The sequence below is a fragment of the Nomascus leucogenys genome, chromosome X, assembly GCF_006542625.1.
Source record: "Nomascus leucogenys isolate Asia chromosome X, Asia_NLE_v1, whole genome shotgun sequence".
Classification (NCBI taxonomy): Eukaryota; Metazoa; Chordata; class Mammalia; order Primates; family Hylobatidae; genus Nomascus; species Nomascus leucogenys.
Window position 1 is genome coordinate 98,170,783 of NC_044406.1, and position 17,254 is coordinate 98,188,036.

General features: G+C 37.1%; 1 protein-coding gene across 9 annotated transcripts in view; it reads left to right on the forward strand.

Annotated features, from left to right (window-relative positions):
* ALG13 (ALG13 UDP-N-acetylglucosaminyltransferase subunit) overlaps window positions 1-13,100 on the forward strand; it is a 79,268-nt gene extending 66,168 nt beyond the window's left edge. For all 9 annotated transcript variants that reach the window (XM_030806839.1, XM_030806841.1, XM_003262204.3 and 6 more), the window contains 3 exons: window positions 4,965-5,005; window positions 9,759-9,933; window positions 12,188-13,100. In XM_030806839.1, the coding sequence (XP_030662699.1) occupies window positions 4,965-5,005; window positions 9,759-9,933; window positions 12,188-12,453 (482 nt within the window). In that variant the 3' untranslated portion in view covers window positions 12,454-13,100. The remainder of the gene's footprint in view (window positions 1-4,964; window positions 5,006-9,758; window positions 9,934-12,187) is intronic.
* Window positions 13,101-17,254: the final 4,154 nt, after the last annotated feature.

Sequence of the window (17,254 nt, forward strand, 5' to 3'; positions counted from 1 at the left end):
GGTAAACACCAAGGATTACAATTGCTCTGTTGAATAAGAATGTGTTTTATTTTGTGAGAAACTGTCAAACTGTCTTCCAGAGTGGCTATACCATTTTGCATTCCCACCAGCAATGAATGAGTGTTCCTGTAGTTCCACATTCATGCCAGTATTTGGTATTGTCAGTGTTCTGGATTTTGGCCATTCTAATAGGTGTGTAATGATATCTCATTGTTTTAATTTGCATTTCCCTTATGAAATCTGACGTGGAGCATCTTTTCATGTGCTTATTTGCCATCTATATGTCTTTGGTGAAACATCTGTTAAGGTGTTTGGCCCGTTTTTAATTCAAGTTGTTTACTTATTGAGTTCTAAGAGTTCTTTGTATATTTTGGGTAACAGTCCATTATATCAGGTATGTCTTTTGCAAATATTTTTTCCAAGTCTGTGGCTTGTCTTTTCATTCTCTTAAGTGTCTTTCGCAGAGCAGATGTTTTTAATTTTAAAGAACTCTAACATATAAATTATTTCTTTTATGGATCATGCCTATGGTATTTTATCTAAAAAGTAATTGCCAGACTCGGGGTCATCTAGATTTTCTCCTATGTTATCGTCTAGGAGTTTTATGTTTCGCATTTTACTTTTAGGTCTGTGATCCATTTTGAGTGACTTTTTTGTGAAGTATGTAAAGTGTGTATAGATTCATATTTTTTACATGTGGATGTCCAGTTGTTTGAGTACTTTTTTCATGTGCTTATTGGCCATTTGCATATTTTTTGTAAAGTGTTCACATATTTTGACTACTTTCTTTTTTATTGGGTGCTTGTTACTGAGTTGCGGACGTTCTCTACATATTCTCTATGCTAGTCTTTTGTCAGGTATGTTTTGTGAATATCTGCTCCTATTCTGTGGCTTATCTGTTTTCTTCATGGTGCCTTTTGATGGGTAGAGGATTTTAATTCTGATGAAATATAATTGATCATTTTTTGGTGTGTATTGCTTTCTGTAATCTAAGAAACTGGCCGGGCATGGTGGCTGGCACCTGTAATCCTAACACTTTCAGAGGCCAAGGCAGGCAGATCAGTTGAGGTCAGGAGTTCGAGTCCAGCCTGGCCAACATGGAGAAACAATGTCTCTATTAAAAATACAAAAATTAGCCAGGAGAGGTGGTGCGCGCCTGTAATGCTAGTTACTCGGGAGGCTGAGGCCGGAGAATCACTTGAACCCAGGAGGTGGAGGTTGTACTGAGCGGAGATCATGCCGCTGCACTCCAGCCTGGGTGACAGAGCGAAACTCTGACTTAATTTAAAAAAACAAAAAAATAACAAAAAACCTTTGCCTTATTTGTCTTATTCTAAAGTCATTATGATTGTTTCCTATGTTTTCCTTTAAAAGCTTAATTCATTTAGTTTTATGTTTAAGTCCACTATCCATCTCAAATTCATTTTTGTGGATGGCGGAGGTGATTTTTTTTTTCTTTATGGATCTCCAGTATTCCAGCAGTACCATTTGTGAAAAAGATTTTCCTTTCCTCGTTGGATCACTTTGGTGTTTTAGTCAAAAATCAAATGACTGTTTTAAGTGCAGGTCTATTTCTGTGCCCTCTTTTGTTGCACTGATCAATTTTTTAATCCTTACATCAGTACTATACTGTCTTTTTAGTAAAGTTTGAAGTAAGGTAGGGTCATTTGCATGTCTCTTACACTATCAAATTTTACAAAACAAAGCAAAACAAAAAAACCCTCTGGAAATTAGGGATTGTGTTTATCATCTATAGCTCAATTTGGGGAGAATGCCAATTCTGAACAGTGTGGTCTCTTTGAATTCATAAACATGGTATCATAGTATACCCGTCAATTTATTTAGGTTGCGTTTGGTTTCTCAACTTTTTTTTTTTTTTTTTGGTGTAGCAGTCTTCCAAATCTTCTGTTAAATGTGTTCCTATGTATTTGGGTTTTTGGAGCTGTAGTAAACAGAATTTTAAAACTTTTATTTTCCAATTTTGTCCTGTACATAAAAATAAAATTGATTTTTGCATGTTACCCTTGGCTGATTTATTAAAAATCTGTGTTTCACAGAGTGTTTTTAAAAAATATCCACTGCCTCTTTCCTAGGTCATGCCTTTATCACCTTGTCCCTGAACAGTTAGAATAGCTTCTCCATTGGTCTCACTGCTCTGGTACTATTCCACTTTGTGTCTGTTCCTAGCTCAGAACTCTTCAGTGATTCTTTGGTTTCTGTAGATAAAGTTCAACAGACTAAGTATGGCATTTATGACTTTCCACAATCTAGTCTCTATTCCAACCTTATCTCTTTCTACTCCTGTGTGAACTCTATGTAGCAGGTTTTCTTCTCCTAAGCCTTTGCTGGCGTGGTGCTTCAACTCAAATTCTTTCCCCATTCACTTGCCCATCTAAGTTCTACTAACCCCGAGAATATATCATGTATTCATTAGTAGGTGCTCCCCATTCTCCCTGGCCTTAGCAATCGCTCCTCTAGTTTGGCCATGGATTTGCCTATTCTGGACATTTCATGTAAATAGAATAATATAATATGTGGGCTTTTGCAACTAACTTTTTTCTCTAAGCATACTATTTTCAAGGTTCATGTTGTTGCGTGTATCAGTACTTTATTCTTTTTTATGGTCAAAAAAATTGCATTGTATGTATATATTGGCATACTCCATTTTGTTGCACTTTGTTTTATGGTGTTTTACAGATATTGTGATTTTTATTTTTTTTTTACAAATTGAAGATTTGTGAGAACACTGTGTCAAGCAAATCTATTGGCACCATTTTTCCAACAGTATGTTCTCCCTTTTCTCCCTTCATTTCTGTCAGCATTTTTTTTTAGCAGTATTGTATTGTAATTTGTTTATTTATTTATTTATTTTGAGATGGAGAGTCTCTGTCGCCCAGGCTGGAGTGCAGTGGTGCAATCTTGGGTCACTACAACCTCTGCCTCCCGAGCTCAAGCAATTCTCCTGCCTCAGCCTCCCGAGTAACTGGCATTACAGGCACCTGCCACCATGCCCGGCTAATTTTTTGTATTTTTAGTAGAGATGGAGTTTCTCCATGTTGGCCAGGCTAGTCTCGAACTCCTGACCTCAAGTGGTTCGCCTGCCTTGGCCTCCCAGAGTGCTGGGATTACAGGCATGAGCCACTGTGCCCGGCCAGCAATAACATATTTTAAAATTAAGGTATGTACGTTGTTTTCTTAGACCTAACACTATTATACTCTTAAAAGACTACAGTATAGTATATAAGCATAACTTTTTTTTTTTTTTTGCAACGGATTCTTGCTCTGTTGCCAGGCTGAAGTGCAGTGGTGCGATCTCAGCTCACAGAAACCTCTACCTCCCAGGTCCAAGCGATTCTCCTGCCTCAGCCTCCCGAGTAGCTGGGATTATAGGCACGTGCCACCACACCTGGCTAATTTTTGTATTTTTAGTAGAGACGGGGTTTCACCATGCTGGCCAGAATGGTCTCGATCTCCTGACCTCATGATCCACCCATCTTGGCCTCCCAAAGTGCTCACATTACAGGCCTGGGCCACCACGCCCGGCCATAAGCATAATGCCCAGTACATAAGCATATTTACTGGGAAACCGAAAAATTGGTGTGACTCACTTCTTTGCAATATTGGCTTTATTTTTTTCTGGAAACAAAGCCATGATATCTCCAAAGTATGTCTGTATCATATTTTATCTATTAGTTGAAGAACATTTGGGTTGCTTTCACTTTCTGTCTATTAATACTGCTATGTGCGTTTGTGTATACAAGTTATTTGATACATATATGAATCGAGTAGAATCCTATGCCACTCATGAATTTATTTCCTGCTATTTTTTAAAAATATTCTGTAGCTTGAGCATTAGGCTTTATGCTGTGCTCCTATATAATAGTCAAAATACAAGCTGATTTTTTAAAAAATGGCAATAAATGTATTTGTGTAGGGAGTCTCCAACTTAAAGAGGGGTTTTCTAAAAGTTCATCTGTTAGTGGAACTCAGGTTATATTACTTTATAAATAAAAATAGGTGTGGATCTCAGGTCAAACAATAAAAATACATTTAGGTACAATTGGAATGCTAAGAACAGTTTTTATTCATTTATGAAATAGTTTAGTTTCATGTCAAGAGAAATTACCTGGCTCATTGCCCTTCTCTTTGGAGTTCTGGTGGTGGTATGTCAGTCATGGTAAATAAAAACAGGATGAATTGTTTCATATTGTTCTAATTGTCTCAGCAGGCATCACTAATCTCTGTCAGTAGAGTATTAGTCTGTACTGTATATAAGTGCTAGTAACTGAGGACCAAAATGATTGTTTATGTTCTAGAAGTGTATTAAAGTAAAAATTCCATCTTGAAACAAACAAGAAAATGCCTTTATTGGATTCTTCCTAAATATTACTGAAGTGACATTCCTGTAACATCTGCCTAAAATTAAGATTAGAAATAAAAATTTTATTTGGTAACTAAACCTTAGATGAGAAAATAATTTTACCTATATTGGTAGGTAAGTAGTCATTTACTATAAGGTAAAATTGAGAGTGGTATTAATGTGGCAAGATTACATTGATATCTTAATAATGCTCAAACAGAAAAGCTTTTTTTTTTTTTCTTTTTTGAGATGGAGTCTCACTCTGTCACCCAGGCTGGAGTGCAGTGACATGATCTTGGCTTAGTGCAACCTCCACCTCCCAGATTCAAGTGATTCTCCTGCCTCAGCCTCCTTAGTAGCTGAGATTACAGGCACCTGCCACCACGTCTGGCTAATTTTTGTAGTTTTAGTAGAGACAGGGTTTCACCATGTTGGCCAGGATGCTCTTGAACTCCTGACCTCAAGTTATCTGCCCACCTAGGCCTCCCAAAGTGCTGGGATTACAGGCATGAGCCACCCTGCCCAGCCAGAAAAGCTTTTAAAGATAATTCTAATTGCTTATGTCAGTCAAGTCACTAATTTTTTTTTTTATTTTTAATTTTAGATACAAAAGTTTTGCAGTACTATTTCAATCTAGGATTGCAGGTAAGTGCCATGTTAAAATTTCTTTGATGAGCCCTATTTTCAAAGTATAGACCGTTTTGATAATCACCTCAAAAGCCAAAAGCACTAAGGGGACTAAAAATTTTATTTCTGTCTAAGAGATCTCTGAAGATGATATAGTTCAGTTGTATGCTTTAGCCTCCAGTGCTTTAGTTTCTCTTATAAAATAGTTGTTAAACTGAAGAGAGGGGTACTGGGCTGTAAGCAGCATAATCAGCATATATTAGATGAGCCATCATATTTAACATTACATGCTAACTTTCACTGTGGTGTTCTGTCTCAAAATAAATGAATTATCCTAAAATACTTTTATGACTATCTTTCCATTTTATGTGAAAATTAGACAAATTCGAAGAAATTTAAGGCACTGTATTTTGTTCTTTGAAACCAATGAGAACAAAGACACAACGTACCAGAATCTTCGAGACACAGCTAAAGCCGTGTTTAGAGGGAAATTTATAGCACTAAATACCCACATGAGAAACCGGGAAATATCTAAAATCAACACCCTAACATCACAATTAAAAGAACTAGAGAAGCAAAAGCAAACAAATTCAAAAGCTAGCAAAAGACAAGAAATAACTAAGATCAGAGCAGAGCTGATAGAGACACAAAAAACCCTTCAAAAAATCTGAATCCAGGAGCTGGTTTGTTTTGAAAAGATTAACAAAATAGATAGACCATTAGCCAGGTGAATAAAGAAGAAAAGAGAGAAGAATCAAATAGACACAATGAAAAATGATACCACAGAAATACAAACTGCCATCAGAGAATACTATAAACACCTCTATGCAAATAAACTAGAAAATCTAGAAGAAACGGATAAATTCCTGGACACACACACCCTCCCAAGACTAAACCAGGAAGAAGTCAAATCCCTGAGTAGACCAATAACAAGTTCTGAAATTGAGGCAGTAATTAATAGCCTACCAACCAAAAAAAGTCCAGGACCAGATGGATTCACAGCCCAATTCTACCAGAAGTACAAAGAGGACCTAGTACCATTCCTTCTGACCGATTCCAATCAATAGAAAGAGAGGGACTCCTTTCTAACTCATTTTATGAAGCCAACATCATCCTGATACCAAAACCTGGCAGAGACACAACAAAAGAAGAAAATTTCAGGTCAATATCCCTGATGAACATCGATGTGAAAATCCTCAATAAAATACTGGCAAACCAAATCCAGCAGCACATTGAAAAGCTTATCCACCACAATCAAGTTGGCTTCATCCCTGGGATGCAAGGGTGGTTCAACATATGCAAATCAATAAATGTAATCCATCACATAAACAGAACCAATGACAAAAACCACATGATTATCTCAATAGATGCAGAAAAGGCCTTCTATAAAATTCAACACCCCTTCATGCTAAAAACTCTATAAACTAGGTATTGATGGAATGTATCTCAAATTAATAAGAGCTATTTATGACAAACCCACAGCCAATATCATACTGAATGGGCAAAAGCTGGAAGCATTCCCTTTGAAAACCGGTACAAGACAAGGATGTCCTCTCTCACCACTCCTATTCAGCACAGTATAGGAAGTTCTGGCCAGGGCAGTCAGGCAAGAGAAAGAAAGGGTATACGAATAGAAAGACAGGAAGTCACATTGTCTTTGTTTGCAGATGACATAATTGTATATTTTAAAAACCCCATTGTCTCAGCCTAAAAACTCCTTAAGCTGATAAGCAACTTCAGCAAAGTCTGAAGTTGTGTACAACACAAAATCTGTGTGCAAAAATCACAAGCATTTCTATACACCAGTAATAGCCAAATCATGAGTGAATTCCCATTCAAAATTGCTACAAAGAGAATAAAATACCTAGGAATCCAACTTACAAGGGATGTGAAGGACCTCTTCAAGGAGAACTACAAATCACTGCTCAACGATATAAGAGAGGACACAAACAAAGGGAAAAACATTTCATGATTATGGATAGGAAAAATCAGTATCATGAAAATGGCCATACTGCCCAAAGTAATTTATAGATTCAATGCTATTCCCAGCAAGCTACCAATGACTTCCTTCACAGAATTAGAAAAAACTACTTTTAATTTCATACGGAACCAAAAAGAGTCCATACAGCCAAGACAATCCCAAGCAAAAAGAATAAAGCTGGAGGCATCATGCTGTCTGACTTCAAACTATTTTACAAGGCCACAGTAACCAAAACAGCATGGTACTGGTACCAAAACAGGTATATAGACCAATAGAACAGAACAGAGGACTCAGAAATAACACCACACATCTACAACCATCTGATCTTTGGCAAACCTGACAAAAACAAGCAATGGGGAAAGGATTCCCTATTTAATAAGTGGTGCTGGGAAAACTGGCTAACCATATGCAGAAAACTGAAACTGGACCCATTCCTTACACCTTATACGAAAATTAACTCAAGATGGATTAAAGACTTAAATGTAAGACCTAAAACCATAAAAATCCTAGAAGAAAACCTAGGCAATACCGTTCAGGACATAGGCATGGGCAAAAACTTCATGACTAAAACACCAAAAGCAATGGCAACAAAAGCAAAACTAAAATTGACAAGTGGGATCTAATTTAACTAAAGAGCTTCTGCACAGCGAAAGAAACTATCAGTGTGAACAGGCAACCTACAGAATGGGTGAAAATTTTTGCAATCTATCCATCTGACAAAGGGCTAATATCCAGAATCTACAAGGAACTTAAACAAATTTACAAGAAATAACCCCATCAAAAAGTGGGCGAAGAATATGAACAGACACTTTTCAAAAGAAGACATTTATGTGGCCAATAAACATGAAGAACTCATCACTGGTCATTAGAGAAATGCAAATCAAAACCACAGTGAGATACCATCTCATGCCAGTTAGAATGGCAGTCATTGAAAAGTCAGGAAACAACAGATGCTGGAGAGCATGTGGAAAAATAGGAACACTTTTACACTGCTGGTTGGAGTGTAAATTAGTTCAACCATTGTGGAAGACAGTGTGGCAATTCCTCAAGGATCTAAAATGAGGAATACAATTTGATTCAGCAATCCCATTACTGGGTATATACCCAAAGGATTATAAATCATTTTATAAAGACACATGCACATGTTTGTTTACTGCAGCACTATTCACAATGCCAAAGACTTGGAACCAACTCACATGCCCATCAATGATAGACTGCATAAAGAAAATGTGGCACATATACACCATGGAATACTATGCAGCCATAAAAAAGAATGAGTTCATGTCCTTTGTAGGGACATGGATGAAGCTGTCAACCATTCTCAGCAAACTGTCACAAGGACAGAAAACCAAACACCGCATGTTCTCTTAAGTGGGAGTTGAGAACAGTGAGAACATACGGGCACAGGGAGGTGAACATCACACACTGGGGCCTGTCGGGGGGTTGGGGGCAAGGGGAGGGAGAGCATTAGGACAAATACCTAATGTAGGTGACGGATTGATGGGTGTAGCAAACCACCATGGCACATGTGTACCCGTGTAACAAACCTGCATGTTCTGCATGTGTATCCCAAAACTTGTATAATAAATATGAAAATAAAAATAGCTGTATTTTTAAAGCACTTGTGTTCATAGATGCTTGCTCAACACTTTTTTCACCACTCCCCTGAGTTGTAGAGGCAGGTGGGTACTGACAAATGTCTTTATCAGTGAAAGATGTCTCTGAGTTGAGGTGAGAGCTCTTTTATTTTAGTCTTTCAGGGATCACTTTCCCTCTGAAATACACTTGACTTAAAATGTAACAAGATGGCATATTTACTGAAAGGAATAATGCATCTTAAGATCTGTCAGATGATGATAAACTCTATGCTCTCCTGGATAATGCTCAGATTAGTTCATATTCCGTGACACTGATTTCCCTGAAGCTTTAGACATGTCAGTGCCAAGAAAACTGTCTTCCCAAATAGTACACATCTATAAATTGAGAGTAATGGGGTGGGTTTTTGTTCTTTGAGACTATTTTTCCTAAGTTTAGTTTCAAGAATTGATAAACCACTTGCCCCTTCTGTTATGTTAGTTTATTATAGTCACATGTGGAAACTTTGTAATCTATTTCACTTAAGCATTTAAAAATATTCTCCTGCCTTTTACATCATGGAATACCAGGAGATGCTGAATAGATATTTCAATATTTTTCTTATTAGAAATCATAGTATCCATTGTAGTACATTTTGAAAATACTATGGTATAAAGAAAACTAAAATCACCTCTATGATCACTGTATACTTTTATATATTTTCTTACAATTTTGTATTTTACAAACTACAGATTATGCTGTATAATTTTTTAATCTTTTAACAATACAAGCATTTTTTCTTTAAATATTTGACAGCATGATTTTCGTTGCCTGTATAATATTTCATTACGGGTATATAATTTATCCAGTTCCCTGTTGTTAAATACTATGTGCAATGTTTTTTGCTTTTAAAAATACTATAAAAGACACCTTTGTATACAGGTCTTTTAGATGATTTCCTAAAAGAATTCTTAGGTTTAAATATGAGATACAAATGCTGCAAAAGATCCTAAAGTTCTAATAGAGAACAGACTGTCAAGTTTTTAGGTCAAAAAAGTCATTGCTACCTCACCTCACCTGAAAATCATAGCCCAATTCTTACTTTTTTTTTTTTTTTTTTTTTTTTTTTTTTTTTTTGTCTGTGGGGAACTGTATTACATTAAGAATAGAGAAAAGTAAAGTTTCTGGTTTTTTTGTTGCCCTTTCTTGCTCAAGTGCTATTACCACAGCTACTGGCACTCCATGGTCTATGTGCCACAGATGCAGCAGCAGCTTCATGTAGAGAATTATCCAGTCTATACTGAGCCACCTCTGGTAGATCAAACCGTTCCTCAATTCTACAGTGAGGTGAGGAGAGAAGATGGCATACAGGCGGAAGCATCAGCAAATGGTGAGTATGTAATGAGATTGCCAGCAAGAAACACAGTTGGATTTTATTGTGTGTAATTCAATAATAGCTTTCAGGCCGGGTGCGGTGGCTCACACTTGTAATCCCAGCACTTTGGGAGGCCGAGGCGGGCGGATCACAAGGTCAGGAGATCGAGACCACGGTGAAACCCCGTCTCTACTAAAAATACAAAAAATTAGCTGGGCGTGGTGGCGGGCGCCTGTAGTCCCAGCTACTCGGAGAGGCTGAGGCAGGAGAATGGCGTGAACCTGGGAGGCGGAGCTTGCAGTGAGCCGAGATTGCGCCACTGCACTCTAGCCTGGGCGACAGAGCGAGACTCCGTCTCAAAAAAAAAAAAAAAATAGCTTTCATATATTTCATCAGGTCCATATACTACACCAGTGATTCTCAAAGCATGATATGTGGACCTCTTGTGGTCCCTAAGACTCTTTCAAGGGATTCATGAGGTCAGAAGTGTTCACGATAATACTAAGATTTTATTTGCCCCTTTCACTGGCTTGCATTTTCATTGAGGGCTTAGAAACCAGTGGTGGGTAAAACTGCTGGCACCTAAGCACAAGTTGGTACTGACCCCAGACTCTGCTAGTAATCAGTGTTTTTCTCACTGCCACACACCCATGGTACAAAAATGGCCAATCTTATTTTTTTTGTTTAATCAAAGACATTTTTACTAAATTTTTATCCTTGAATAGTTGTATTTTTCTTTGTGACAAAAATGGAACTACTTATAAAACACTTCTGCATACTAAATGAAGTATAATGATTAACTTAAGGAAAAAGACTTGTGCTGTTATGAGTTGTACTTGCTGACTTGAAAGAGGGATAAACTATCATTATTCACACTTAGTTGATCTGGCCGGCATTTTCTTAAATGAACAAAGTGAGCCTGTCACTTTAGGATAAATAACTAGTAATATTTGTTGTCAAAGATACAATTTTAGCTTTCAAATAAAAATTAGAATTTTGGAAAACATATGTCTTCCACCATGAGCTTGACACCTTCCCACCAATTAAAACTCCTATAATAAGATAAGTAGAGCTGAATGTAGTTTCTTAAATTGTATGAGGAAATGTGTCAACATTTGGAAGATCTGCATAACTCAGTGAAGGAAGAGTTTCCCAATTACCAACGCATGATATGACCAAGGTGTGATTTTGTAACAGATCTTTCCAAGTGCAAGATAAAACAGTGGATTTTAATGTAACAGAGCATGAAAAATCCACATTGCTAGTGACCTTTGAGGAACTACCACTTACGTAGTTTGGGTGTAGCATCAAAGAATATCTACAATTATCTGAAAGGCTAGGTATTAAAATACTTCACTGAGCCGGGTGCAGTGGTTCACGCCTATAATCCCAGCACTTTGGGAGGCTGCGGCAGGTGGATCACCTGAGGTCAGGAGTTCATACCTGACTTGCCGGCGTTGTAACAAGAACTAATTGGGACCTTATGTATAAGTATACTATTACCTGGTGCATATTAGGAATACTAATTTCTCTCTTCCTTTCCATTTTTAAAGCATATTACAGTGTCAATCTTTTTTTTTAATTTTGTGCAATATACCTTTTATAGAGCTATTTTTAATTGTAGTTAACTATGAGGCAGTGGCAGTCTTAATTTCACAGAGTTAATCTAAGCCCAAGTAATGAATTTTTTTTTGGTCTAATGTGTACACTTATTATAGCAAGATTAAAACAGCATTTATTTCTAGTGGAACTGACTCATGGCAAAAATGCTATGAAATTCAAATTTGATCTTAATGACATTCAGGAGATGACACTTTTAGGGTGTTCTTCAGAACTATACTTTTGGGTATAGACCAGAATGTCTGGACACCTGAGTTTTTCATTGCTAAATGGTTATTCTGATGATGTATACTGTAAAACTATTGGATAACTCGATTGTGACCACCTCTTACAATAATTTAATTAACTAGAAGGACTTTGGAGAATATTTATGTATTTAGCTTGTTGATACCTAAATCATCCCAGAAAGATAGCTGTCTGTACATTGAACAGATTTGACACATATATTTCACAGTTTTTTAATTTGGAAATTTTCATATTATCTTTAGTCATTATTTGTATTTAAAGTGCTCCTGCTGCAATTGCTGTGATCTTTCTTATAGTTAATAAATTTTATTTTCACACATAAGAACATCCACTTTTGTTGCATGGGGTTCTGTTTTGGTGAATTTTTGTATATAAAGTAGACTGTGTACATTCCTTCTTTCAGATACTTTTCCGAATGCTGATTCTTCATCTGTCCCTCATGGAGCAGTCTATTATCCAGTAATGTCAGATCCCTATGGGCAGCCACCTTTGCCAGGTTTTGACTCCTGCCTTCCGGTTGTGCCAGATTATTCCTGTGTTCCCCCCTGGCATCCAGTTGGTACAGCATATGGTGGTGGTTCTCAAATTCATGGTGCTATAAATCCTGGGCCAATTGGCTATATTGCTCCATCTCCCCCAGCTTCTCATTATGTACCTCAGGGTATGTGAGATCCAGCAGTATGAAGTATTCTTGCACTGCCATTTTCTTGCTGTTTTTGTTTTTAAAAAGTATTTTATGTTAGTGGTTAAATGATTTAGGTGATTAGTGTTTACTATTGTATTTGTCTTTAAAATTATTTTATCTTTTGATTTAAAATAGTACTTTAAAATTAAGGGGTATTATTTTGGGCTGTGACTAAGGAAATTGAGATGGATGTACAACTAGCCCCATATTGAGCATACTTCATTGTATTCAGCTGTTTTCCTATCAGCCATTTGTCAGCTTTGTATTAGCTGATGGTAACAATTGATAAAATGAATATAAAGTATTTCATTGGTTCAGAAATCACACATCATATTAAACCATGCAGAATTGGAATAACTTCCACTTTTTTCTAGAAAGTAAAACCAAGAGTCTTTGCTTCTGGGTAACTCACTTAATATTAAATTAAAGAGCTCTTCAGGTTTCTTGAGAATTGTCTGAAGCCAGTTGCATTCTGTGATATCAGTTTTGAAGGCACGTGGTTCTCTGCTTTAGATTTATCCCATACGCTATTGTTTAATACTGGATGTATGTAAGTGTTTTACTGCACTGTATTGATTGGTGTCTTGCACAGTTAGCAGTAAATAAAAATTAGCATTTAAAATTGCCAAAACGAGTGGGATTTTTTCTTTTTGCGTTTTCATGTCAGCAAAGAGTACCAGCCATTTGATTGTTTCAACATGTTTTTTCTCTGGCATTTTGGTTGCAAAAGAATGTGAATTTTTAGCATGAACTGGTGGGGAGTAGTTGCAGGGCCACTTGAGATGTTATTTAATCTAGAGTCATTGTAGCACATACTACCATATCTACGCCTTTTCTCCAGAAAATGTTCCTTTTATGTTGTGTGTGTGTGTGTGTGTGTGTGTTTTAAAGCATTTATAACCCTCTTTTAGAACTTCAGACTTCTCATTATCCTATACTTTCAATAGTTGTAGGAGCCAGGGGAAAACTCCTTCACCCTCTAAAGGTTCACCAAAAACTCAGCTCACAAAAGGCAGATAAAGAGAAAGGGCATACAAATTTTATTAATGTGTACATGGGAACCTTCAGAATGAAGACCCAAAAATACAGGGGAAATCGTCCATTTTTATGCTTAGCTTCAACGAAGTATGGACAGCCATGTAGAAATATGATTGGACAAAAAGGGTATGATCTGCTAATGGACTTGAGTAGGGGAAACCCAACAAGGCTTGTTTGTATTCTTGGCCTCTCTGAGCACACATTCCTTCCTTCCAGGTGTGGGACAGGATCCTTTCTGAAATAGGGGGTCTTATGACAGTCAAACCAGGTAGATCAGATAATTTTTTATGACCAGTTTTTACACAGAAAGGTAGAGTAATGTTTTTAGGTTTTAGAAAAGTTAGAGTAATATTTTTAGGTTTTATGGCTGGCTTTCAGGAAAAAGGGGTTCTGGTTTCTATGACCCACCTTGGGGAAGAGGGATTCTAGTTTCTGTGGCTAGCTTTGGGGAAAAAGGAGACTGAGAGACAGGAGAGCAGGAGAAGGTCAGAGAAAAACTTGGTGCTGAGGCCTTCATTCGGGGGTATTGTCTTCTGAGTCCAGACATTGTCACATCTTACCATTTTTGTTTTTAGACTTAATCTTGTATCTCTGAAGGCCTGGCTTGTCTTTGGCTTGCTGTGAGACACATTTCATCATCCTTTTTTGCCTTCTCCCTTTCATCTAAAGACCACAAGATGTTCTGTATTGATCAGTTCTTCTCTGAGGGGCAAATCGTCCTGAATGCTTTGCTCTGTCTCACCTGACAAACAGCTATTTAAAAAGTGTTCTTTGTTTGCCACAAAACCTATTTATATCACTTTCTTAAAAGGTTATTTTTGTGAATCAGTCTCTCCTTTCCCCCTGTGGCTACACCCTGGCCAAAAAGAACAATTTGAGACATCAGAGCTTGAAGTACTTGAACAGTTGAAGGTACTGGAGTGGAACATTGCAAAGAAGATACATCTTCAATGTACTGTCCTCAAGATGATTGATATTGATGAGTTCTAAATAAGCCAGTGTACTAAAGGGTTCTGCTTCATAATAGACAGTACCCATTGGATTTGTTTTTGTATCCTTGATTTTAAGAAGGCCTTGCACTACAAGTTAGCATCTGACAACTTAAGGTGGATGGCAGTGCACTAATGTTTTAATAACAACCAACTGTGTGTACTAGTGTTTTAACTTCTCTGCTAACCTGGGTTCTCAATTTGTGCAGCCTGCAAATTGTGTTTTGCATAAAGGTTTGTTTTAGTCAAGCTTATAACATGGAACAGCCCCTTCCCAACATTTTTTGAATGTGCAAACATTTCTGAAGTATACATAATTCACAGAAAGTGATTGTCCTCTGTTTTCAGTTGTCAGTGGTTCACTAGCTTCTAAGGGGTGTTTTAGAAGGTTGTAGTCTTGAGAAATATGGGTTTGGAATTTGGCAGGTTTTGAGACAAGCACATCTGCCTTAGATTTCCAGTAGATTTGTTTTTATTTCAAACTTACATAATGCTGCCTTGACTTGTGCTCTATTACCAATTAATGAAATTTAATCATGATTGGCATTAACGTAACCTGAAAACAATGTGTGTACTAGATTGTGAACTATCAATTGAGGTCAGTATTTGTGGCCTGCTTAAATCATACAAGTTATCTTTGTTTATGTATTACAGTCAGTCTTCTCTAAGAAATAATCAAGGAGTGAGTCCTGGCCCTCCTATTGGGGGAGAGGTGAGGGTAACCTGTACTGCTTCAGAAGTCTGCAGTCGTTCTTGGAGGCAGCTGCCAGGTAAAAAGGAAGTGGTTTTTGTGATGAAAACCAAAAGAAAACCCTAACACTTAATCACCATCTAGGATAAACATAGTAGTAGACTTCTTTTTACAGATTACCTCTTAAGTTGCTCTTATTATAAAAGGTATCCTGTCTTTTCTCTGCTTTTAACCAAATTTCATCCATTTAGAATTGTTTGGGGAAGGGAATATAAAGGCACTGTAATTTGTTTGGAACCCTTTACTTACAGCCCCTTCTTGACATAAATCTGGTTACGCTAAAGGTAAAAAGCTGGATAATTTCTCATAGCCAGGAAAAATAATTAAATTCATTTTTATGCTGTATATATTCTCAAAACTGATTGTGGCTTTCTGCCTTGATTAAGAGCAGATGAAAACATTGAGTTGGTTTTACTGTTGAAATTTAAGACTTATGAATTTAAAACAGCTTTCATTTCCTTAAAGCTTATAATCAAGGCATAACCTTTCAATTAGCTTTGGATTTAAAAGGATAAACAAATCATGGGATTTTTTATGTGAACACCAGACATTCAGAACTTAGACAAATCTCCATGGATAATGAATGATATAGTCTATTGGGAAGGGTAGAGCATAAACTTAATCTAGACTTTTCTAAATCTGGGCCAAATTTAGTTCATTTCATATGAAACCTCCTTAAGGCCTTTTATATTTACGTTTATAATAAAGAATTTATATAATTTATATAAGAATTCAAGAGAACTAATACAGGTTGAGTATCCCTAATCTGAAAATCTGAAGTGCTGCAAAATCTGAAACTTCTTGAGCACTGACTTGCTGCTCAAAGAAAATGTTGTTTATGGCAACTTGGAATTTCGAATTAGGAATGCTCAACCAGTAAATATAAAGCAAATATTCTCAAACCTGAAAAATTTTGAAATTCCAAACACTTCTCGTCCCAAACATTTCAGATAAGGGATACTCAACCTATGTAGCAAGAGACAACCTCTTGTTTCCCTCCATCCTACCTAGAATATTAAGTTTCAGTAGGAGCAACTTGATTTAGAACACTTGTCTTCTCTCCTACCTCAATGACCAAAGGCAGTTTTCCCTAAAATGCTTTTCAGGGACATGGGGGGTTCCTGTGTGTGGGAGATGTAGCTTCAGGAAAGGATTGACCTGAGTTTAGGTAATGACCTACTGTGTGACTAAAACTGCTTTAGAGTGATTATGGGAGGTGCTTCAAAGTAATTTCAGGATGAGTATTATAGATGAAAGAACGTTAGCTGTGTGTCATTGAATAATTATCATTGAAACTTAGGTTCATTGTGCTATTTTGTTTGAAATTTTTGATAATAAAAACTACCTTGGTAACCTGCCATCTGGAGAGGAGATGTTTGCTTATGAAGTTAGTGTGAGTTTGGGTTTTTTGAAATGTCTTGAATCCTGAAAAGAATTAAACTTATAAGGTTGTAGAGAGGCTGTCACATAAGGTCTGCCCCTTAAAACATCTGGAGTTTTGGGGAAAGCTATAGGATGGAAAATGGGTTCTTGAAATTCTGTAATTAACATTTGCTAGCTACACGTAAAACTAGTTTACACATGACATTAATTTGTAGTGGAAACTAATTGAGGTAAGTGAACCAATTCTGGTTTTACAGTTTCAGTAATTGTTTTCCCAATAATCACCCCTTTTTTTTTTTTTTTTTTTTTTTTTTTTTTTTTTTTTTTTTTTTTTTTTTGAGATGGAGTTTCCCTCTTGTCACCCAGGCTGGAGTGCAATGGTGCGATCTCGGCTCACCGCAACCTCCTCCTCCAGGGTTCAAGTGATTCTCCTGCCTCAGCCTCTGGAATAGCTGGGATTACAGGCATGTGCCACCACACCCGTCTAATGTTGTATTTTTAGTAGAGACGGGGTTTCTCCATGTTGGTCAGGCTGGTCTCAAACTCCCAACCTCAGATGATCCACCCGCCTCAGCCTCCCAAAGTGCTGGGATTACAGGCATGAGCCACTGCGCCCGGCCGATC